The 24398-nt window shown below is 41.6% G+C and overlaps 1 protein-coding gene across 2 annotated transcripts in view; it reads left to right on the forward strand.

The window, feature by feature from the left end:
* Window positions 1-24398, forward strand: part of LMX1B (LIM homeobox transcription factor 1 beta) — a 95053-nt gene that overhangs the window by 64810 nt on the left and 5845 nt on the right. The window contains exons 2-7 of one of the 2 annotated variants that reach the window (XM_085300488.1): window positions 16686-16918; window positions 19856-20034; window positions 21008-21085; window positions 21523-21589; window positions 22448-22609; window positions 22971-24393. In XM_085300488.1, the coding sequence (XP_085156614.1) occupies window positions 16686-16918; window positions 19856-20034; window positions 21008-21085; window positions 21523-21589; window positions 22448-22609; window positions 22971-23020 (769 nt within the window). In that variant the 3' untranslated portion in view covers window positions 23021-24393. Of the gene's footprint in view, window positions 1-16685; window positions 16919-19855; window positions 20035-21007; window positions 21086-21522; window positions 21590-22447; window positions 22610-22970; window positions 24394-24398 lie in introns of those variants that run through there. The other variant, XM_085300487.1, reaches the window with a different exon arrangement.

Here is a 24398-nt window from a genome sequence, read left to right on the forward strand (position 1 = left end):
TTCCCAGAGAATCACTGTTGTCCATGACATGGCTTCAGTGTTACTCTTTCCTAGCCCTCTTGTTCTGCTTAAGATTTACCTTTGCCTCCGGGGCAGCTTGATGTTGCTAAGCGAAAAAGAATAGTTGTCTTTCAGGCATGTTTGGGATACTCCTCGCATTCAGGCTGCTAGGCAGACACTTCAAATAAGTGTCAAGAGGCTGAAATGCCGACCAGAGCTGCTAACTCTGCATTCAGTTAATTTTTTTTTGTACCAACTGCAGTGGAGGCACTGGGGAGGCACCCTCATGCAGTGAGCCCTGGAGCTAAGGCGTGAAAGGGGGTTCCTTGTCCAGGCACAGGGCTGTTGCCAAGCTGGGACCCTGGGGCAGCGCCGGGGCGGCAGCGCTGCGGGTGCCGGGCAGCCCTGTTCCACGCTGGGCCTCGGAGACCCTCCCAGAGCAGCCAGCGRATGACGGGAACCGTTGGAGAAGCCGGCTGACACCGAGCTGCAGGCTCATGCCCATCTCYGTGGTGGTGATTTTCCAGCCCCTGTCCAGCCTGTGCAACCCCTGCCAGCGGTGGGAATTCGGCTGATGACATCAAAGCATGCATCATCCGATGGCATTCCCGAGTGCAGATTCTGCAGATGCTTCCAAAGTATTTTAGGCACAGAAACTGCTGCTTTCACTGCTAGGAGGCCGTCGTTTGCAGAGCCATGATTGCTGGCCTGTACAGCAGTCCCGGTGCCGTGCAGCGGTTWTGCCTCACCTTTCTGTTGAAATAGTAGCAGGTATGGCACACACYAGTGGCACCATTTCAACTTTACAAGGTTTCTAGATGGAATATTGATGGATTTGGGCCTCAGAGTGACTAATTAGCATGTAGGATTCCTCAAAAGGGTTAACATGGGATCTTTTTAATTGTCAAAAGAGTTTCAGGCTATTAGTGTTGGCATATTCTTCAATAATCTGTTTTATTTTTACCTGCTGGGAGCTTAATTAAAAAACAAAGAGGCTCAATTTAAAGCCCATTACTATGCTAATTTTGTAAGAACTGGGCGGTGATTAAGAAGCTTTAAAAAGAGGAGTTTAGTTTGCTCTAGGGAATGGGTTGCAGGCAGGTTTTATTTCGTTTCATTAGCTAGCTACAATTATTTATAAACTAAATGGAAATGATATTAAAGAGTAATGAAAAAAACAGCATCTATGTATTATTGAACAGCAGAACTTTTTTTAATTTAGCATTGAAGTGTGCAGAGCCTTTATTACTTCAACTTGCAGTTAACATAGCTAAATGCAGTTGTTAAATATAAGAGGCTTTTAAAATATGCCCATAAATACAGAGCTGTCTGGTTTGCTTTTCCTATAGATCATTAGAGTAAGTTTATAAAGATATCAACATGACAGTAAAGATGAACTGTCTCTTTTTAAAAAGATTTTATGAGGCTTTAAGCAGGAAAATTTCTTAATGAATAAATTGTGAAGATATATTTTTCATACTATGTATTTAGGTGTAGCTCATATGTTGTATAATCTTACAGCCCCACAAACTTTCTACTGTCTTTTGTCTGTCATGCAAAGTATAACCCAAAATAATATCTGTAATTAAAGCTGTTGAGGTGTACCAGGGAGGAGCAGAGGTATAGCATGAAGCTCAAAGCGAGAGCAGGGCAGTAGAAGCACGCTGAAGAACAGTGACGTGTCTACATGCAAGGCCAGTGAGGTGCTGGTGCTGCCAGGCCGACGGGTGAGGCTGGTGCCAGGAAGAGGCTGCAGGATCAGTCAGAGCAAGTCTGGGAGGAGCTTCAAGCCAAGAGGGCAGTTTGGAGCTGAATCTTGCAAACAGGAGGTACCTGCAAGGATGTAGGCAGGGAGATGTATCTGGACCTGCGGGAGCAGGTCACACTGGTGTGCGTCTTCAGAGCTATTGGGGGAGATGCTGAGCCCATGCCTGGAGGAGCCACATCTCTGGTGACACCAGTGTTTACTACTACACTTTCATATAAAATGCATAACTGTTGGAGTCCTCTCTGGCATGCTATGGAGCAGGCACTGTGTTTTCCTTCTACTGCAGGAAACAGGCTATGGAGCTCAGGACAGGCCTTGGGGCCTCCATGCCCCTTGGCCACGGGAGCGGCAAGGACAGCACATGTGCAGGCATGGGCTGCAGGTCTCTTGCACATGTGCAGGCTGCAAATGTTAGCTCAGTTCCCATAGGGGAAGCAGTTGCGTGAGCAGTGGGAGACTGCAAGCCCCCATGCGGGACAAGCAGGGCTGCAAGTGGAGCCACATCAGGGGCCCATGCAGCCTTGCAGCAATGAAGAACCAAGGTACCAAGAGTCCTAAGGCCGTCCCAACTGATTGCTGCCGCAGTGCAAAGCACAGTCCTGAGCAGGGCCCTTGCAATGGATGTGCTGGGCTTGTCCATGCTCTGCAGGGCGCCTAAGTTGTCGTCTTCTTCAGTTCTGCCTTTATTCCTTGCTTGAACTAGATGTGCCTCTTATACATGTCACCCTGCTGAGGAGGCTGAGCCTGAAATGTGAAACCAGCTTTTAAACACAATTTCGGCACTAGACTAGGGGTGGGATGACAGAGAACTGTGCCTTTCTGCTTGTATATTAATAAAAGGTCCTTGGGAGTCTCAGAGGGAAGCTTTCCTTGAAAGGGACCTCAGGTCAGCCTCAGTATCTAGTCCCACTGCAGTGCACTGGTTACCAGTGGCGATTCACCCAGCTGAAGCTACATGAAGGCTGTGGTGGAATCCAGGCTCTGTGTCTCCTCTGCAGGTGCTAACCCTCATCCAGCAGCTTGTGGCCCTGCAGGTGCAATGGACGCATGTTTCAGACCATCATTTTAGGGTAAATGCTACTAATTTTAGGTTGTATTAACATGTGACCCCCACAAACTGGCCCCTGATGCTGGGGCYGCAGAGATGTAGTTCTTGACACTGTCACCAATGCCAGTGTGAATTATGACAAGACTCGTAACAAAGCTGTAGAGGCTGAAATAAGTAGGATTTTGACTTCTAAGAACCTTTGGGGTTCTAAGCACTGGATCCTAATACAAACCACTGAGGTAAATTTAAGGCTTTTAACTGATTTTAAGAACTTGGTTCAAGCTCTTGTTCTGTGTTTCTGAGATATGGAGATGAGAATATTTCTTCCTTCTGTTTCAAGTTTAAGCATTTAGAACAGGAAAGTCTTTTACTATATGGGACTAATATAGGGGGTATCTGATCTTCTCTCTTGATATTCCTCGTGGAAGATGCTCTTTTCCACATTCAGATCACTTAGAAACATTAGAACCAGTTGGAATTAAGAATACTCTGAAAATGTCACCTTTGGGTAGAGAACAGGCACTTGACAACTAAACAACGCCTGGAGCTGTTTGAACCACCTGGCCTTAAATACACACAAACTTCAGATTCTTCAAGGAAACCTGAGGAGGTTTGGGGCAGGAGCTTTATGTACTCTTTTGATCTGAATTTGAAAAGCTCTTCCCCTCCACCCCCAACCTGCCCACCCGCATAAATGAAGAGGTCACTTGCTTTTCTTGAATGGCTGCTAGTGGGTRCTGCAGGTGCTGCTCCTGTGACCAGCAGCTTCGTTTTTCAGGTGCAGGCAGGTTTTTTCTGCAGTCGGGACAGCGACTGCATTGGAGTACTGCAAGGACTGGCCAGATTGTGCACTGACCCATTGCTCCTGCCTGTCCATGCAAGTGCATGCTGAGAGCTTGCAAATTATTACCTGCTCTGTGTGCTGAACCTGTCCTGGCTCACAGCGTGTCCTTTCATCATCCCATCAGCACGTAATGTCTCTGCAGTTGACTGCATCTTCTCTCAAACTGGTGGTTTCAAGTAGGGAGCACTCTGTCTTGTAAGGGAGCTCTTGCAAGACCTGCTCAAAGGCACCCTCAGGGAACTTCCTGATGGAGCATGTCCTCTTCCCATTACCCCTTGTTGGACAAATCTCTGCCCTTCACGCCAAGGCAAACTRGAGTGTTTTCTACGGGTAGAGGTGTAAGTGTTGTCTTCTGTCCTAGGAAGTGGTGTGGCTGAGACCTGAGACAATGTGACCTTCACCACGGAGTGTTTGTGGGAAGTGTGCTTTGCACCTCTCCCCTTTTATTTATTTATTTTTTTTTAACCAAAAAGTTAAGGACCCATCAACAACTGAGCCATTTCACCTCTCAAGCCACTGGCTGCTTCTTTCTCTTAAACTTACATTTCTGAGGCTAGGATTTGTATATTTTCTCTGTTTAGAAAGTGTTTGGTAGGTCAAACTAAAGACATCMAAATGTAATATGAACAAGCAGGGATATGAAGAAACACTAACCATTTGTGTATTTATTTGCCTGAGACCTAGTCTAACTCTGATTGCAGTAGTAATGTGTATGGAATAACCCACTTCAGGATGCAGAAAACAGATGGCACTTCGAGAGTGAGCTGTATGATAAAAATGGAACAGTTTGCTTTCTCTGGAGGACCACGAGCCATTTCCAAGTCCATATTCAAGAGCTCCTATTTTCTAGTCAATCCATGAATTATCCAGGCACTGTCAAGACTGTTGTCCTCAGGTTTGAGCTTTTTCTGAGCACATACCTGATTACAATAGGATTTATAAATGTAGAGACATGTTTCAGGACAAATCTATTGTTATTGTTATTGTTTGTCAAATTAATTTTTAATTCTTTTTATTAAAATTATTTTTACCTTMCTACCGTTTCATCTTTAGTTCTATAGCAACCTTACACTTCTCACACCAGAATAGCTGGTAGGGCATCCCTAATTTAAATAGTGATTACAGCCAGCAACGGAATTCTTGACAAAAGAATACAAAAAATGAACAAAAGTAATACAAAAATTAAAAATTACTCATATCCCCTTGCACATCTGTGACTCAAATATCTATAGAAACCAGCAGGACTTCTGCTGCCAAACTCTTTTGTGCTGCTCCAGAGTATGTACGAGTATGTAATGAAGTGCAACGTCCTTGAGCCATTTGGGCTCTGTCAAATCAATGTATATTGTGCCGCTTCCACAGTTTTATCAGGGAGAAAAGCTTAATGCTAGGACTCTGCTGCTTCGTGAGCCAGCCTGGGGCTGAGCCTAGCCACAGAGTGCTTCTTGTGAGGAAGGTCCTACAGCAGAACAGCTTAAAAAAACTTCTTTTGGTTCTAAAAGGAAAACAGGGCTAACCAGGATCCCTGAGGTCTTTTAAATGTCCCTTGGCCTTCTTTTGACCCGGTATACACCTTACATTCTTCCTTTAATGATTGACACTCAGTGGGTATGTGCCTTCAGGCATATTGAAGTTGTAGCTGCTTCTTCATCAAAGCAACTGTTTACAGCTGGTTTGAGTTGGATGCCAATAAACAGTATTCTTTTTGTCTCAAAATAAAAAGCAGCTTAAGTTCCTAATGATAAGGATTTTGCGCTTTGTAGAGGAAAAATTCAGCTAGGTTGGGACAGCCAGCCACTCAGCTTAGCAAGTCAGAGCACTTTATACTTCCAGCTAAACCGCTTTTATCTCCTCAAGTGAGTGGGCTATAGATTCTTATCACTGTGGCAGAAGTGATGAGGGTAACATCTTTAGTTGGAAATCATTGGCAACATGTGGAGAAAGCTTAAGATGTTGTCACACTTTAACTTGGTCCTAATCTGTTCAAAGGCAGTTCATACTTTCTAACTGCACCAGCAGGTAGTGAGAGGGAGTCACAGACCATCAGGGTAAAATAGCTCATGCCATTCTTTAGGGAGTTTATGACTTTCATAAAGTGGGTACAAAGAAACTGCAGCAGTAACTGTTGCTGTCTAAATGAAGAGCTTATGTTCACCCAACCATATTTCATTAACTTGTACACCCAAGCTTCTACATTTCCTGCCTGGTTTATGCAGTGCTAGAAGCAACATTCAATATTTTAATGCCTATTGTAAGTGAAATGAAAACAAGAGAAATGCGTATATTAGCCATGTYCCTTACGTTTGACCACCTGACTTGCCCACTACAATTAGCGGGTAGTGCATGCGAGCCCTGCATTGGAGCATTCCTGTGGCACATCCAAAATTTGCAATGCAAACTGCTTTCTGAACTGTGACATGTTGTGTTGATGTGAGATCCAAAAAGGAATCATTTTGCTTTCAACAACAAATTGAGAAACTGTTGACATCACTTTAAATATCTGAGCTGGAGATCCTTAAAAAGGGTAGTAGAAAGTAGATTTAGGACACAAGTTTCAATGGAACAAGGCTGTTTTAAGTGTTCCTATCTGTGAACAAGGGCCCAATCCTATTCCAGCTGGTATGAAAGGATGTTCTTCATTTTACTTATCTGAAGCAAAAACCGGCACAGCTTCTCCCTGTATATTTATTTTAGCAGGTGATCTTAAGAACCTCAAAATTACTGGTTAGCAAACTTCATTCTATTTCAGCAAGTATTCTTATACCATCTGTGAAAAACAAGCGAAGTGCTGTGTGAACTTTGAAGAAAGGGCAGTCAGAGCAGGATTTGTTTTAGCCAGACATTAAACAACRCCTGATTTTTGGAAATGTTTATGCAACCATCAGGAATACTGTGCTTTTTTTTATTCTGTGCTTTTATAGAACAATACCAAACAGTACAAATTTTCCTATGAAAAGTAAGAAATGATGTATTGATACAATGTGCTGAGGAGATATATATATATCCCAAAATTAAGTAGTATTTTCCAGCTTTGACCTACTTGTAAGTTTTCATTTAATTAAAAAAAGTCTGAAAAAGTTAATAAAATGTTTAGACAAACCTTTCAGTCTTGTGAGCTTAAGGGAATAATCCTCTTTGCATGCCTAATAATGTTGTTGGTGTCTAATGGGATTTCATTTTCACACATGTGGAAGTGGCTTGTGTGATATATGTTTAACTGCTGAAATAACTTAAAACCTATGCTAATGTTCCAGGCAAAAGCAAGTTCTGGACATGCAATAGGGCCTTGCTTGTTGATAAATCTTCATGGGTTTAGTTTACCAAATCCTGACTGCAAACATGGATGCTGATAGGTAAGTCTTTAGCGCTTGATAGAGTGCTATCCATACTTGGCCTTACTGAAGTTTGCAGATTTTGGCRTTTCCCCATTCATCTAAGAATTCAATTTATAGAGCAAATATCATATCTGTCCACACTAGAATAAATAGTCTAGTCTGGTCATTAACAATAAAAGGATGAATCAGATATTTGGAGTCTTCAAAGAAGTCTGTATAAAAGGAGCTATATATTTTGCATCATAGAATTAATAATATACAATTGTCATGATGCTAATAACATTGACATTAACATCCATGTTACAAGAATAAAGGATCATTCCTTGACATTGCTGGACTCCTYTGATTTATTTCAGTGTTCCTTTTCCTGCTAAGGTTAGTGCTATCCACAGATTTCTCCCTAAACTSTGTGCCTCTGATAAAACTCTTCTGTCTGGCAAGAAGAGTGAACTTTATGGGGGAAGGACAGTAAAGAGAAACTATATGAGATGATTAGGGAAAAAAATAAGTTTTCTTCCATTAAAAGTCAGGCTAATAGACCATGATTTAGAGCAGAATATAGCAGGGACCTTTGTAAGACAAACAACAACTTTTCATGCTCAGATGGGGATTCTTGGGTTAAATTGCTATCTTTGAGTTCTGAACTTGGAAAGGTATTAAAGTGGAATTAAACCTTTACACAATCTGGCTCTTGTGTCATTCAGGATTTTTTTTGGTTCTGTTTAATTGTACATCACAGCGGGGTTCTGAGTGACTGGTGCTCTAAAGAAATGAGGGGTAGGGTTAAGTCTGCAGCCCACTGCTCTCTGCTAATCCTCCTTGTTCCTTGAAGAAGGATTTACTTTTGCTGCCCGCTTGTGAAAGACCTTCCCGGTGCCGCGGAGATTGTTGTGGCTTTCCTGGGGAGGTGTGGTTGCTATAGCAGGGAGTCACGCCTGGGTATTCTCTCAAACCCTACTGAGAATGGGCCAAAAAAGAGCCGAAGAAGAGTAAAACTGGGGATTAAAAAATGGAACAATGGGAGACAGGAAGATAGGAGTGGGAACAAATGGGAATTACAGCACCAAAAATAATGCAAAGTGACAAAAAGAGGAAATAGAAAAATAATAGCTGACAGTCTGCCTGAAAAGAGAAGCGCTACAAAAGAACAATTTATTTTCAATAGGCAAAGAAAATAAAAGGGCATTTGGGAAATAAGAGACAGGGCAGTGTGTTAACATTTTTTTTATTATTATTCTGGCTGTACTGCAAACATGTATTTCAAATATTATACAAAACTGTTTTCTTTACCTCTTCTCACTTCCACCTTTGCTACAATTGGTTTATTCAAAACAAAATCATCTTGGGTTTTACAATGTGTTTGCTTATTCACTGTTAAGTCATATTTYTAATGGTATTTATTTCTAGGGACTAAGTGTAGGGCAGTTCTGGGCTTTTCCTGTGAAGTATTGGCTTTTTGATCAGTAACAGAAGATTCAGCTCTTCCCTCAAATACTGTTCTTGAATGATTTTCAAAGAAATAACTGTCTTTGGGAAAATGCCAGTGGGTGCTTATATTTGCTGCTGCTCACTGGAAGACAAATTTTCCATTTCTGAGCCCAGAAATGCCCAGACGGATACCTGGTGCCACCTGAGCCCGGACGCCGCGCTTGGCCCCGCAGGAGCTGCCACGGTAGCAGCGGTCCCACCGCGGGGCGGTACACTTAACCTGTGCTTAGCGGTGTTTCATCAAGAGCTAACCTCTGGGACTTTCAGATGGTATATTTTGCTGCTAAACCCCTTTGCTGCAGAAATTAAATGTGGCCTAATTATGCAAAGACCCAAACTTTTTCATCTYTGTGAAAAGCAGCAGAAATTCTCATTCCTGGTTCAAGGTTTGTTACATTACAAATAAAATTARAAAAGAATCTCGTCCCACATCTAACAGCAAATCTCTCTGAATGCTTTTCCTGCACCCTACTGCTTTATATATAGGAGAGACAGGGAGATGTAATAGATGAAACATTTTGTTTATGAAGTGTCTATGTTTTGTTTTATTTCACATGTTTTTGCAATATAGATAACAGATTACACCACAGAGCTTTCATTGCCTTGTGCAATAAAGATACTATAAAGCCTTGCTGGGTATTAATAATAGATTGTGTTGATGAGTTTGGAGAAGCTGGCAATAGACCCCCCACTGTAAAGACATTAACACCACAGGACTAAGGTATCTTTTCCTTGCAAATCAGTTGCTAAATTGGCTGTGCTGATGGGTTTGGGCACAGGCTCTCGTACAGCATGACTGCAGCAGGCACAGGAAGTTATTTTGTTTTATACTGGCAAATAATGTTTCTTCTTCTTAATGTTCTTAGTTGAGGGGAAAGGCCCTGTATAAATTCTTTCCCTAAGTCATTCTTGCCAGCCAAGAAATAACCTAGAAATTACATTTGAATTGCTTTGACACGTGATTTTTTTCTTTAAAAGTGAAGTCCAAAGCAGTGAATCACAAACAGTACAATTTCCCCACTTACAGAGCCTTTAGGGTGAATTTTCCTATAAAAATTATATTAGAAGAATTTTACTGGGTTGTTGACAACATAAAGTCCAAGATAACTGTAAATTTAGTATGCCACTTAGTGAACAAGAAAGATAAGATTTCTCATCAGACCAGTGAATAACCAACATGCTGAAGAAAGGCAGTCCTCACCCAGGCGATCTGGTTTATGAACTAAGGTGCCCCATGCTACACAGGGTATTAGCCACTTACCCACCTGGAATCACTACGGTTGTAAAGGTAGAAAAGGAAGATGGATTTAATTTAATATGTGTAAATAACTGAATGAAAATGCAAGGAAAGAAAAATGAAAAAAAATGGTTTTCAGTAATGGAGTAAACTTGCTCAGCAGAGTTTCATCAGCAGAAGTGCAAACTGCCCATGATGTGTTATGTTTTTATGAAACTTGGATATAATTTAAAGCAATACAAAAACTATAACAGTAGAAGCTTGTTTCCCACTGYCACCCCCCCTTTTTTTTAATTTATGGACAAGATAACATTATTTCCCATATGTGTACAGTCCCTAAAAATATAATTCTAACAAAATCGTAATATTTTGTTAATTCATTACACTCCCTAATTGAAGCTATGACTTTATCAATTCAATTGGAGCCCTTAACTTCTATAACAGTTTCTGTGCTCCAGAACAGATTAGGAGAAAATTGCAGCCATAATCTGTATAGTGCAATTGCCATGCTATAAAGAGGAATGGGAGTAGCTGGGAAGAGCTATTGGATTCCCAAAGGTGGAGCACAGTAGAGCAATATCAGTGACTTGTAAATGAAAAATTGTTTTAATTCCCTTCTAACAGCAATAATTCGATTCTTCATAAATTTTTCCATCAAAGTGTTGTATGGAAAAATGCTGTAAAATAGAACKGTATGGCAGTGATGGAAGACAGTTGAACAAAGTGGTCAATTAGGGGCTGAAAATTAAGCAAAGAAAAGAATCCATTCTGTCACATTCTGCTTGAAGCAAGAAACTCCTCTGCACTTTACATTTTATGTTTTACGTGATAGTTCAGGAAGATACAACATTTTAGGTCATCGCGTCGCCCCCCCGGCCAGTTTCCCTCGCGCGGCACCTTTGGGATGTATGTGCCTCATGCACATCCCTGCACCCTTCCGCGTCTCCCGGCTCCCAGGGGCCGGGGCTGCCGGAGGGAAGCRGGATGCAGACCCAGGCCTCGGCTGGTGGCCGGCGCCCCCGAGCTCGTCCCTCCTCCTCTCGAGCCCGTGGGACTCCTTGGGAAGGAAACCCCGGGAGCGGCGGAGCGCGTCCGGCCGACGGCGACTTCCCCGCCGCGGCGAGCCCGAGCGCCCTCGGCACGTGGCAGCGCGCTGCCCCGTCCGCTGGGACGCTGTTGCGCGGCCGCACAAGGCTCCTCGTGGAAAGAGGCGAATCGTTGGTGGGGAGACGGAGCGGCCTTGGCGTCCCGCGGCGCTGCGTCGGCCAGCGGGACACGCGCCTCCAGGCGGAGCGCTGCCCAGCCGCCGGTGTCCTCACTACGGCGTTAATAAATATTTCCCTCAGTTCTCATTGTAGAAAGAGGTTCCTTTGTTTTAGTTTCTCTCTAAATATTCCATTTTTTTTATAGAAACTTTTAATTTTTGTGCGTATTTTATTACCACTCTATGAAACGGAATTAGCTTCCTTTTACTGAAGTTTCAGCTATAAAATTGGCTTTAATAAAGTATGTAATTATTTTTTCTAGAGGGAAAATATTTTAAATTGATTGTTTTTTTATTTTATGGTTTCTTTTTTTTCAAACCATAAAATTATAATATTTCTGTTTCGCTTTGGTGCATTTGAGATGTTTTGAATGTTCAGAATTTAGTGTAACTAAGCAACAGCTTTTCTTTTTTATAAGCACCCATTAGCTGTAAAAGACTGCAAAAATATAAAAGTCCTATATTGGAAAAAAAATAAAAAAAACATGCATAGTGTTTTTCCCRTTTTGTGTCATCTAAAGAACATGGAATTATCAAAATTTCTCCTGAAGAACAAGTAACAGATGTCATTCGTTAGTAATTTAATTTCTTTTTTTAATAAAACTCAGTTGTGTGAAAAGCATAATATATTTTACTTCAGTTCTAGCATATTTTGTACTACGTGAGTGCAAAGCAAACTCCCCGCTGGATGTACAGGCACGATAAAGATGTCATCTACAGGCTAGTATTGCAAAGAAAAGTGTCAGACCTAAAGACTGCCTACAAAATTTAGCAGAGCTTGTGACCAACATGTTTGTATAGTCAGGACATAAAGAAAAGTCAGGTATTTGCTGTGGTTTTGCCCAACACAGAATGTCAGAACTGCGCAGAAAAGAACGTGATTGAACATCTCTGATAGTTCGGCAGCAGCATCTGTCCTCTAGCATATATCAAGCGTGGCTTAATAACTTCCTATTCACTGTTTCACTGCAGAAGTCCAATAAATAAACAGACTGAATTAGTCTATTTTTATACCTCTGTTCTGTGTATCAAACCTCTTGAACCACATTTAATATGAGCAGCAAATTTCACACTGCACATCAAGATCTCTCACCACAGATTAAATTAGTTATATTTAAACAATTAGAATCTATTTGCCTGCAAACAGGAAGAAATGAAGGACCCGGGTGCGCAGCAGAAAGGTAAAGGGCGGGTTGTCAGGACGTTGTAAGAGTAAACAGCAGAACAGTGATTCTCAGGAGCAGAGCAGGGTCAAACTTACAGCAAGATAACTGCGCTAGAGATAATAAATCAGTAGTACATATTAAACACCAGATGGTTGTGCCCATGCAGCAAGGCACAATGGATCATGTAACTGTGGTTGTGTTTGTAAGGATTACTGATTCAGCCTGACTTCACAGGGATATCCTAACAAATAAAATCTTTATGGCCTCTTCCGCTAGCGAACATTTTCATCTACTGTTTAAAGACAGGACCACATGTCTTAGCTATTTCATTGCCCCTAAAATATATGCAAAAATAATTTTCTAAGTTCACTCATTTTTAAGTGGTGTGTATTTTTGCTATCTAGTACTGTAAAGTTGCTTTGCAGTGATTATTACAAATGCTCAAATGAACAAAGCAGCCCATTGTTCCAAGCTTTAGCTCAGCTGAATCCCCTAAGTGTTTCAGGCATAGAGGCAAACACACTTAAAAATCCCTAAACCTATTGAGTTGTCTTTCAGAATTGTCCAGGCAACAGAATTTATTTATAAAACTCTTGCAATCATTGATTCAAAACAAGGTTTTCTTGTTCTGCTTTTCTCCTTTGTCCTCTTTGAACAATTTTCTTTGGAATGTTTTCGTTGTGCTTAAGAGTCGGAGATTTCCCGGGGCTTCTAATAAAGGCATTTGATTTCYACTCTCTGCATACTTTAACAAGTCCAAGGATTTTGAGGTTTGACATTAACTTAAGAGAGCTGGAGATAATCAGCCGTGTGGGTAAAAAGGCAAAGTTATGTAAATTATTTGTAAAATGTATAGAAAGCAAAAGAACTATTTCTTTAAATGTGGTTGGTGTGGGAGAGTCTTTGTCTCAGCACAGAATATCTGCATGCTCCCCTTCAAATTTATTGCTTTGATTGAAACCTGTAAAGGGGTGATCTGTAAAGTATTCCTGCTATCCCACACTTCTCAACAGGTTTATTACCATTCGTTTATAAAATGAACAGTCTAATGAGCAGTGTTTTAGATCACAGATATCAAAGTCTGGTCATTTGTCAAGATCAGTTTCCTGTTGTGAGATTGCCTTGTGCAAAAAAAAGTGCACAACCCTGAGTTACTCTCTGGAAGCTGAAAAAGAAATGATAAACACTTTGTAAGATATATCTAATGAAGATTTCATAATCTCAGAATTAAAACCTACATGGTGCAATCTGTGTGTGGTGTAAGTGCATGTTACAATGCTGAGAGCATTTGAGTGCAGATTATGGAATTCTATTACGTTGACGAAAGATAAATTAAAGATAGGAAGTTCATGCACTATTGTCAGAAATATAACTGCTCATTTGAATGAGTTAATACTACATTGATGGCAACATAATTCTTTATAACTAAAAGACTGCCTTYGGTAACGTTACTACGAAAGCACCATCTTTCTGGCTGTATTCAGTTGTCAATAAATAACATGCAATATTTTCTATTTATGTTGGCCACCTTTTATTTTGAAGAAGAAGAGAAAAAAACACTTGATAAAGCAATGTGGCATAGACGGTACTACTCAGGTAAACACTACACTCCATAGCACAAGGATAAATAGAAAGTAGATTGTTCTCAGYCCCAGTTGAAGAAATGTGAAAGTGGGGAAGGTATATGCTTTCCTACTTTAACCATATTACATCTGTGTTTTTACTTTCACTGGCTGATGGCAGATTTTGTGGTTTGCTTGTAGATGGTTTTGCTTGGGAGAAGGCTGGAGACCGTTATGGTCTTACCTAATGCAATGCACTGTTTATGCAGCATCAGTCCCATTTTTCTCAGAGGCCCACAAGTACCTATGTGCTATCCCCCTTGCAAAAGCCTGCAGCGAGCCCTTGCCAGCCTGGCTCCAGCACTGTTTCCAAGGAAAATTTCCCTTCCTCTTCTGTAGGGCTGGAGGGATCTGCCTGTTTACCGCTTTTGCGCCAGGAACCCCACAGCTGCTCCTCCCATGAAGCTGGGTGCTACTTCAGCTCCACTGCAGTATGGATGGGTTTGGTTCAGACAGGCATAATGCGCAGTCTGGTGGAGCCAGCCTCTCTGCTAGATCCTCTTTCCAAAGGGAAAAGGGTCCCTGTGCTCTCGGTGCCTGTCCGGCTTGACTCTGCGGTCTGTCTGCAGAGAGGCTTGGTGGAACCAGCCTCCCACGTTAACTCTTTCCGTGGAAGAACCCAGTGTGAAGTACGCTGATCGTTCATGCACTGTTTTTATTACCAGCACCAAAACAGCATTTTTATCATTATTGCCACAGCAGAATCACAAAGATTTTTTTAGAAACATCACAGTCCCAGTAGCTGCAGGATCACGGTCYCTTTCTGAAGTTTCTTTTTAGGATTTTGCCAAAGAGCAGCATTGATTTGAAATGCAGATGAAGCCAGGGACCTGCAGGAGGCTGCAAGAGCAGAAACAGCAGCGGTGTTTCCCAGCCCGGCTGCTACATCTGCAGCCCATCAGGGCTGCTGCTGCGCAGAGGGCTTGTCCTGTCCCTCCTGATAGCCATCAATTGAGTTTTACTGAAGCGTACACAGGTTAACTGTCACAGTAGTGCAAATGAACTGATGCCAGTTAGGGGAGACGGATGCCTTCACAGCAGATTTGCTAATCTTCCGCTTCTTTAAGTGTGCTCCATCATAACAACACTCTTTAGACAAAAGATAMAAGCTTAATTAAACTCATTCAAATAGGTTTAAGCAGTTAGATAGAAACAACATTTCAAAGTGGTCAAAATGCTTGCTCTTTTTTTCCCCTTTGTGTTTTAATCCTATCAGATATGCTATCCTGTATGTATAAAAATATTTGCTGCATAGGAATTCGTTAGCTAAAACATTGTAATATTTTTGTGAACTTAGCTAGTCAAAGTATAAAAATCGTATTTCACTTTCTCTGAATTTTGCAGAACAGTAAAAAAAGTTGTAGACAAACCCAATAGACAGTTGAAAATAAAATGGCCTATTTACCAGTGGTGGCTGTAGGTCCCCAAGGGCCTCAGTTTCCATTTAATAGACTTAATTCATTATGTTCCCCCCAAAAGCACTGCTCAGGCTGCCCTGTGAGGCTTGTACAATGCAAAGGTGTCATGTTATAGCCAGGATGGTGCAAGGACTCGCACCRAGCCACCAAGGGTAAGAGAGTAAATGGCTCTTATTAGACAGGAAAAAAACTCAAGTTCTTGGGCACTCAGACTTTCTTTGCATTTAGTATGCAAACACAAATGATTTCTTTTCCTCTTGCCCATTTCGTGACTCCTTCATTTTGCTGAAGAGCAGTGACTGCCATTTTGCTGTATTTTCTCGGCTCAGACAAAATGGAGTCTTCGGAGGACTCAGGCTACCGAAAGCCTTTGTGCTTTCTCAGATGGGTGATGTTTGCCTTTTATCTGTAAGTTGATGATTTTGAGAATGAAAAAAAAAAAGTCCAAGCACCTCATCCTAAAAGGCACAGCAGTGCAGCTGGGTTCATTTTGTTGCAAATATGTAAATATTAATGCACCTTGCACTTTGATGTATTGCTGTAAAAGACTGAATTTCAAATCTCCAAGCCCACTCTRTGATGCAGGGACATAACTTAGCTATTCATCTCTATCTGAAACAGCACTCTTAAAATCTCACTTTGGGAGATTCCCAGTTGCCATTAGAAAAGCAAAATAAAATTAAGCTAAATCATTCAAACTTTATCTTAGAAAATTAACAATGGATAAAAGAGGGGGTTTATAAAGGTTTAATAAGAACTAGTCTCAAATATCGTGTGTATTCTAGGGCCTGTGATTATAGTGGTAATTTAGCTGATTGTATCACTAGCTATCTTTGCCAAAGGAGGTTTCACACCATTTAAAATGCACAGTATTCTCCTCCAAGACAGGTTGTTCTGGAATAACTCAACATCCAAAGAAAAGCTGTGTTATTCCACTCCTCTCTTTTTCAATTGCGTGTATGTCATCTTCTCTTCAGCAATAGCATTGAGTTTCCCTGCTTTTTCTATGCCTCCTTGGAGACAGACCATACGGAGAAAGGAAAGCCATGAAGTCTGCTCAGGACAGGTTTTAAGTGATGATGTCAGAGWGYSTGCATTAAAAAAAAAAAAAAAAAARARARARRRRRRAAAAAGAAAGAAAAGATTRTGACTCATTCCTCTATAAGGTGAATTAAAATTAATCTGTGTTTGAACAGCATTATCCAAACTCTGAGAGCTACTTTTTGTTTCTCTTTTGAAGAGGAACAGAGCAGTAAGATAGGCACAAATCTTTGTATTTCTTAGCCAGTCGAGGCAGAGGTGGCTTGGGACTCTTTAGACCAAAGGGGCTGAGATTTCAATGAGTTGCTTGCCTTGGATGTTTCCAAGACTCCAGATGCAAGTCTCCCAGTGTACAAATGTGCACTGCAAGCTGATTGGTAGTTAAAAAAAAAAAAAAAGTTTGCTGTGTTTAAATACATGTGGTGAATGATCTGACATTGCCTCTCTCTCGCAGGCTGTTTGCTGCTAAGTGCAGTGGATGCATGGAGAAGATTGCCCCGACAGAGTTTGTGATGAGAGCCCTGGAGTGTGTCTACCACTTAAGCTGCTTCTGCTGCTGCGTTTGCGAACGACAGCTGAGGAAAGGGGACGAATTTGTTCTTAAGGAAGGACAGTTGCTCTGCAAAAGTGACTATGAAAAAGAGAAAGATTTGTTGAGCTCAGTCAGCCCAGATGACTCGGACTCAGGTGAGCTTTTCCCACACCTCTTCCAACCAGAAAAGCCACAAGGGTTTGCAGAGCTTTCTTATAGAAAGTATATCCATTTGCACATCCATCCACCGATGCAAATTACAGCTCTTGGCAGGCACAACTAAAATCCCTGCTTTCAGTCTCCTCCCTAACTTCACTCCCTCCCTTGGTTTGCTGCTGTCTTAATAAAGGACAAAAACTTTTTGCAAGCTGTCAATATTATGTTTCTCTATAAAACTATAGCAAGTGAAACTGACTGATTTCAGTTACATGGGGCCTGACCAAAGTGTGTTGTTTCCCACAGGCATTCTTCCATCCACTTAAGTATTTTTTTATTTTGAATATGGGGGTTCTATGCTTTCAACAAGAAAAATGGGCAAAGTAGTAATATGATTTTCCAGAGTGTGCTGAAATGTATTTCTCTCTGCCAGTCACAAATGGTAACTTTAAGAAAAGCTACATGTGTGAATTTGAGAGAAATGGCGAAAAGAGTTTTGCATTTCAGCAATATGTCATGTGCAGTGCAGAGGAAGCCACAGCAGCCACCAGGGACGCTCCGCAGGGCTGGCCATACACCCACTCCTGTTCAGGCAGCAAGGCCCCCGCCCCCCCCACAAAAGAAATAAAAGTAGTAACTTGAAAAAAGTGTTTTGAGAGACTGTTTCTAATGCTTTCAAGCCAGATACAAAGCTTGACTTGCCTGACTTCAGCCAGACTTCTCTCAGGCAGTGCTTTTCCTTGCTGCTAAGGCTCCAGCTTCTGATCATCACCCTTGCGTGCCTGTTGGTTTGTATGTGAGCCCCAGCCTGGCATACACGTGGGAGATCTCCGAGGTGCGGCCCCAAGGAGAGCCATGCTTTGGTTTGCGTGCTATGCAGAGTACAGGCATGAAGCATGCAAAGTGGGCCACCCCAGCTGTTGCAGGTCTCCAAGGATTTCTCAGAAGGTCCTACACTGTTCCAGATGAGTAAAATAAAGGGGTTTGTACTGTGCAGATTCAAGGCTAGATATTTTACTAAAATGCACTACTGCTAATCTGCAGTGTGAATGCCATCTCCCTTTTCAGCGAGACCTAGGACTTGAGCAGTATGATTGCAAGAGCATGCATCACTTGGTCTGGGAATTCAGGCACAAAGTCACCATTGCTGCAGCCATCATAATCACTCATTTATTTCTCTAGAAAATGTCTAAGACAATCAACAATTGTCATTCCGTTAAGTGTACAAATGATGCAAATGATCACCTCTGATCTATGGGAAAATATATTATTCCCAGTTTAAATAGGAACGGTAATTATCCTTAATCTCTAATCTGAGAGCCATATTCACCATGTTGCTCAGACTTACATTTTCATGTCAAGAATGTGGCAAGACAAAGGTCACTGCTGACTCAACAGGACATGCAGCTCCCACGTCTTTCTTGGAGCAGCACATTATTCATTGCCATACTGTATTTGCAGGACCTCTTTGCTCTGTAAAGCTCATCTCACAGGGTTTGGGCTCCTTTTGAGTTTGTCTGAGACATGTGACTTTCCTTCTGCTCTTCAGCATGTCACTCTCCCACTTACCACCGCCTCCAGCAGCCCCCAGTTGGTCTGTATCCAGACAAACCCCCTTGAACAGCCCTGTGTGCTGGGCTGTTCCCATCCTCACATGTAGCTGCCCAGCAGCAGCATGCACAGTGACCCTCCACCCCGCTTTCCTTGGCCCACGGTGAGCAATCTCACTGCAGCAGGGACTCATGGTTGCTATTTGCCAGCTAGGTGTATTTGAGATCTGCTTTTGGTGTGGACGCATTCTGCTTTATTACCAGACTCTGCCTGCGCTTTGTGATCAGCAGGGCAGAAAGCTACCAAAGTAGCACRACATAACATTTGTTTTGATTTCATTTCCCCATGGCACAAGTAGTTTAGTAGTTTCTTACTTAATCCTGGAGATGCTCCCCCCCCCCCATTATTCTCTATCTTAGCCAAACCCAAACCTGAAAAACAAGTTGACAAATTAATGGAATGTTTTGTCTCCCATTCTCTAATACAGTGAAAACACAGATCTCCCAAATGCCTGTGTGAGTGCAAATTATTTCACACAGCTCTGGCTGAGTATGTGTCCTTCTCCAATCAAATATTTATTCACTGGACACAAAAGTAACTCTCCAATGAGCAGTATTAATCCTCACAAACCTTTCCTTAGAAATGGCATGCTGGAAAGTTAATAATGTCATGGTTATTAAAATGACTGAACTTCTCTTTAATCATTATGCAAAAGATGCTTATTAAAGTAAAAGGTGATTAGATTGCTAGGTGCATAATAATCAGACCCTAAAATGAATTAAAAGTCTAATTTGCTAATTCCCCAAATGTAACTTTTGAGTATACCAAAATTGCAGTATGTTCCTTAATGTTGAAGTTCTCCAGAATAGTATATTGATGTTTCTGAAAGAAAAATCAGTAGTCTGATGAAATAAAACACAATGAGCTGAAAAACTGTTTTTCAGAATGACATATGTACTTACTTGTCAATCTTTGGCACTGAAATTGAGATTTTCCCAGTGCAAGGTACTAATGCGCATAATATCACCAAATTGTAAGATTATTCAGAACCTAACTGTAGAAAATACAAATGGAACTTACTTACTTATGCACATACATATTTGTATGTATTTACCAAGAAAGAGAAATCTGTGCATGCACATATGGACACATCATCCCAGCACACCCAATTAAAAATTAAACACATTTTTATGCTTTCCTGGAGTTCAGTTTAAGCAGCGTACACAAGTCTGTGATGATCTCCTCTTGCTGAGGGTGAATTTAGTCAAGCAGATGTAGGAGAACAGTTGAACCTATGAACTAATTTGACAGCAGTGGAGCAATACCCAAATACCCTGTTATCTCAGTGGAACAAGTATGATTTTGTATCCTGTTTTTTTAACTAGTTAAAAGTGATGATGAGGATGGGGATGTTAAACCCACCAAAGGACAAGTAACCCAAGGAAAAGGAAGTGATGATGGGAAGGACCCAAGGAGACCTAAACGACCAAGGACAATACTTACGACACAGCAGAGACGAGCATTCAAAGCTTCCTTTGAAGTGTCTTCCAAGCCCTGTAGGAAGGTAGGTGCTTCAGCTGGGGCCAGCAGCCAGCTCTGACAGCTGGCCTTGAGGGTGAAAGGGTCAGGCCACTAGTCCAGACAGGACCCTGCCCTGTGTCCAGGCCAGCAGTGGTGCCTGGGATGAACACCAGAACCCAGCTATGTCTTCCTGAGCAAGTTCTAGCTAGGGAGCTGCTGAATGTTATGTTCAAAGATGTTTGCCCACAGTGTATAGTACCAGCTCTGTGACTGATTCCTGCTAAACAACCACCTTTGGTTGATTCTTATAAAACATAAAGCAGTCGTTGACATTTAGAGCCTTGGTGTGCAGGTGGTTTCTTGCTCTTGTCCTTCCCACCATAGAGGTGGGAAGGCTAAGTCTCATTTTTTATGAGTCTCATTTTTTTATGAAACTTGACCATAGTGTTGATCTCATTTATAGAAGCTAAGGAAGGGTGTAATGTATTGCTTCAGTGGTGAAACTGATGAAAATCAGATCTTTATGTAAAGCAACCTACATGTCCATTTCCTAAGTTTGAGTGGACAGAGATGGAGTTGCATCCTGAAAGCTGCCGTCATTGCAAAAAGTGACATTCATCTGCCCATATAGAAAGCATATTCTTTGGGACAATGTAAGATGGCTTTTTAAAGTATGAATTTTTATTTGAAAAATAATAATAAAAAACCATAGCTAATACACATCTTTTTACACGGATCAATTTTATGGGTAAAATAAAAATCATAAAATGATTTAATAMATTTACATTACACATTTCAGACTATTTATTCTGTACTTATGAAACATGTACTTATGACATGAAAGGTGGAACAAACCCTGCAAAAATCCGAGGGATTTTTAAAATTAATACTGTCCATGCACATTTTATTGTAAGTACAGAATGTTCCTTTTAACATAACTTGTTAGAAGTTAAAAAAAAAAAAAAAAAAAAAAAAAAAAAAAAAAAAGTTGCATCATTAAACATTTCCTCCTGTAGGTCAGAGAAACACTAGCAGCTGAAACAGGACTCAGTGTGCGAGTTGTCCAGGTCTGGTTTCAAAACCAAAGAGCAAAGGTAGGTTGTTTGTCAAGTTCTCAAATGTAAAACACAAATCATCCTCTAACACAGAGATTTTCTTCCCCTTTAGATGTAGTGTGTATCATAAAGGCCCCAGGGACTACTCTTCAGAAAATCTGATGCATTTTTGCTCCACTCCTGTGCATATTTTGCACGCACTGCTGTCTATATCCATATGAGAAGGGCTGTTTTCAAACACAGACATTAAGTTAGTGTGTTCAAAGCAGCATGAGGTTGGGAGTAGATTTTGCATGCAAATATGAACTAGAAACCCAAATGTTTAAGTTTAGGAATGAAACTGAACCCACAGTGGTGTGTGCATGAATATACATGGTCTATATTAACTGGTTTGATGTTTGCAGAGAATTTTGTAAGGAAACGGAATTGTTCCATTCAGACCCCTGAGATTTTTCTGTTCTTCTTCTTTTATTCAGATGAAAAAACTAGCACGAAGACATCAGCAGCAGCAGGAGCAACAAAACTCTCAGCGACTAGGGCAAGGTAGGTAGGGCATTTGTGATGGAGGCAAAACAAGGGGAAAGGCATCTGCAAGGGGAAATACCATTCCCATATGGGTGCACAGCATCTACATACAGCCACATATGGTATCCGCAAGTCTAGGGATAACGTGTGCTGTAATCAGTGGCAACACACAGAGGTTCTATGTCTAAGTCCCACTGTGGGGTTATCCCAGATCTCTGTGCTGTGGCCAGACTCTCAAGGTTCTTACACAAAAGCTGCCACCTCTGTCCTAGAGGAAACATGTAGTGCAGAAGAGCTGACTGAGGAGCAAGGGCCAAGATCTGCCTGGGGTGCCAGGGTTTGCCCTTCTGCTCCATGGGCGCTGTTGAGGTTCTCCTCTTCCCAAGGCCTTGCAGCCTCAAACTGTACTCTTCACCCAGAGTACAAAAACAGGCCCGGCCCTCGGGACCATGGTCTGTGAGCAGGACCTGGGGCTGCTCTCTCTCCTGCAGAGCGGCCATCAAGGAAGCAGATATCTCTTGCTCGACCTACCCACATCAGCTTAGGGAATGACTGTACTGTTGCTGCATTGCCAGTGTTAGGCTGGCACCAACAGGCATTAGAGAGTATAAAAACTTATGTCAGGCATGAGACAGACTTTGAGAAGATATGGTCCCGCCCTCAGGAGCTCCAGAAATGATATGGTCAGAAATCACAAAATTTTCAACTTACCATTCTGGGTTGTATATCAGATAAGGATTTGGAGGGCTCCTCTGAATGCCAGGACACACCTAGCTGCACTCGCTGTGCTCTCAAGTTCAGTAAGTGCCACTGATGCTACTGTCTGCAGCCTCTTCATTGCCAAGCAGTGACTGTTCCCTGATGTTTGCTTTGCAGAAGTGATGTCCAACCGAATGGAAGGGATGATGACATCTTACACACCGCTTGCACCTCCACAGCAGCAGATTGTAGCAATGGATCAAAGCAGTTATGGCACAGACCCATTTCAGCAGGGTCTTACTCCGCCACAAATGCCAGGCGACCACATGAACCCTTATGGTAAGGCATGCATCATTCTGCCACATCAGAAATAGCAGGATTCCTACACTAGTTCACACATCAAAGGCTCAGTAGAGTGACCTACTTTTATAATATTTTTTTCTGGGTTTTGTACCAGGGAGTATGTTGAATCAGTCAGTTTCATTTGTGTATTTTCATATACACATAAGTGGGGAGAAGAGAGTTCATCCCAGGCTCTGGACACCCTTCAAAACTATTTCACAGTATAATTCTTATAAATGATAAAGCAAGCAACATCAGTGCTCCAGCTCCAGTTTTTAAAAACTACTGTGCAAGACATCTAAAAATAAACACTACCAGTTTCTCTCTATCTCCCTCACAAGTTTTTCCTTTTTCCTAGAAGCTCTGGGGAAAAAGTGCCTTGAAAAGTGGTCTAATAAAGAGAAGTAATCTGATGGTTCCAAAATAAATATCCATCCGTCTAAGATACCTCAAATTGGATGCATGGATTTATTAAAGAGCCACTCTTGAGCTGCTGGGAGATGTGTCACCACAGAACATAWTTCTCCTGCATGATTTTATACTCTGCCCAAAATCAAGATAATGGTTTGCTTTTATGATTTACCAATCACGCAACAAAAAGTAAATAGGTACACCAAGTGCATAACAAACAGTAAATGCCTAATAATTCATTCTGGACAATTGCAGTGTGGCATTTAAATCGAATTTAAGAGTATTTCTCAGGCTATGATTGTTGGCCTTGCTGTAGTTTACGAGGGCTAGTTACATCAGACTTTTCTGTGGACCAGGAGTACTTCACTGCAGAATTATACGCATACATCTCTTTCACTGAGGCATCATGAAACAGACCAACAGGAAATCTGGCTTGGGTCTATGCTATTAAAAGTCCATGGTGCACACTGGGCAGTTTGGTAAACACTGTAAGGAGCTGAAGCTTTAAGCATATTTCATGAGTAAATCTGAAGCTCGAATGAGCATTAGATGGCTTGTGATTTTGTTGCTAACAATTTGCTTGGCTTTCTAAGAAAAACTCCTTTAGAGACAAGTTCTGTGTTTCAAAATCAATGCAGGATATGACACAAAGCCATTTTAGATGAATGTATAAAAAAAGAACCAGCGGGACACTTTCTTAGCGCTCATAGTACTTTACATAGTAGAGCTCCTTCTGGTAACTTAAGAGTTGAAGTAAGTTGAAATTTTAGTTGCTTAGTGAAATAAAATGAACTGTTCCAAACCAGCCCCAAAAGAGCAGAATTTTTTGAAATGAAAACTTGTTTACAGCTATAGATTATTTGAGCCTAGAAAAGCCGGGCCTCCTCCTGGGCTTCATCAGATTTAGATCCATCTTTTACCGCCTTTTGTGTAAATGAAGAGTGTTATTTGTTATGGGTCTCAGATCGCTTTTCCTCATTCCGGGCGCTCGGAGTCTGCTCCCGCATTCCTCAACGGCCCGCGGTTCCCCCTCAAACGCCAGCTCCTGGTGCATAAAGCACAAGGGACTTGCTCCTTCTCCTRCCACTGTTTGCTTGTGTCAGTCAGCCAAGACTCTTTTTGTGCTGATTTAGAGTATAAATTAAAYACTGGCAGATTTCCACACTTCCAAGTGCCATTGCTGCCAGTGGATCTCTGTGAACTGATTGCTAGTCTGTCTCTTTAGACAGCAGACCCTTGGAGTGAAATTATGTTAGCATGTAAAAACAGAAAGAAAACTACTCCCTTTGCTGCAGTGTGCAACATATGAGCATCCCTGTGTACTGTGTCCTTCTCACTGCACAGAATCCAGCTAAACATATACATTTCATTTGCA

This window comes from Rhea americana, unplaced genomic scaffold (genome assembly GCF_003343005.1).
Source record: "Rhea americana isolate MKP2758 unplaced genomic scaffold, rheAme1 scaffold_164, whole genome shotgun sequence".
Classification (NCBI taxonomy): Eukaryota; Metazoa; Chordata; class Aves; order Rheiformes; family Rheidae; genus Rhea; species Rhea americana.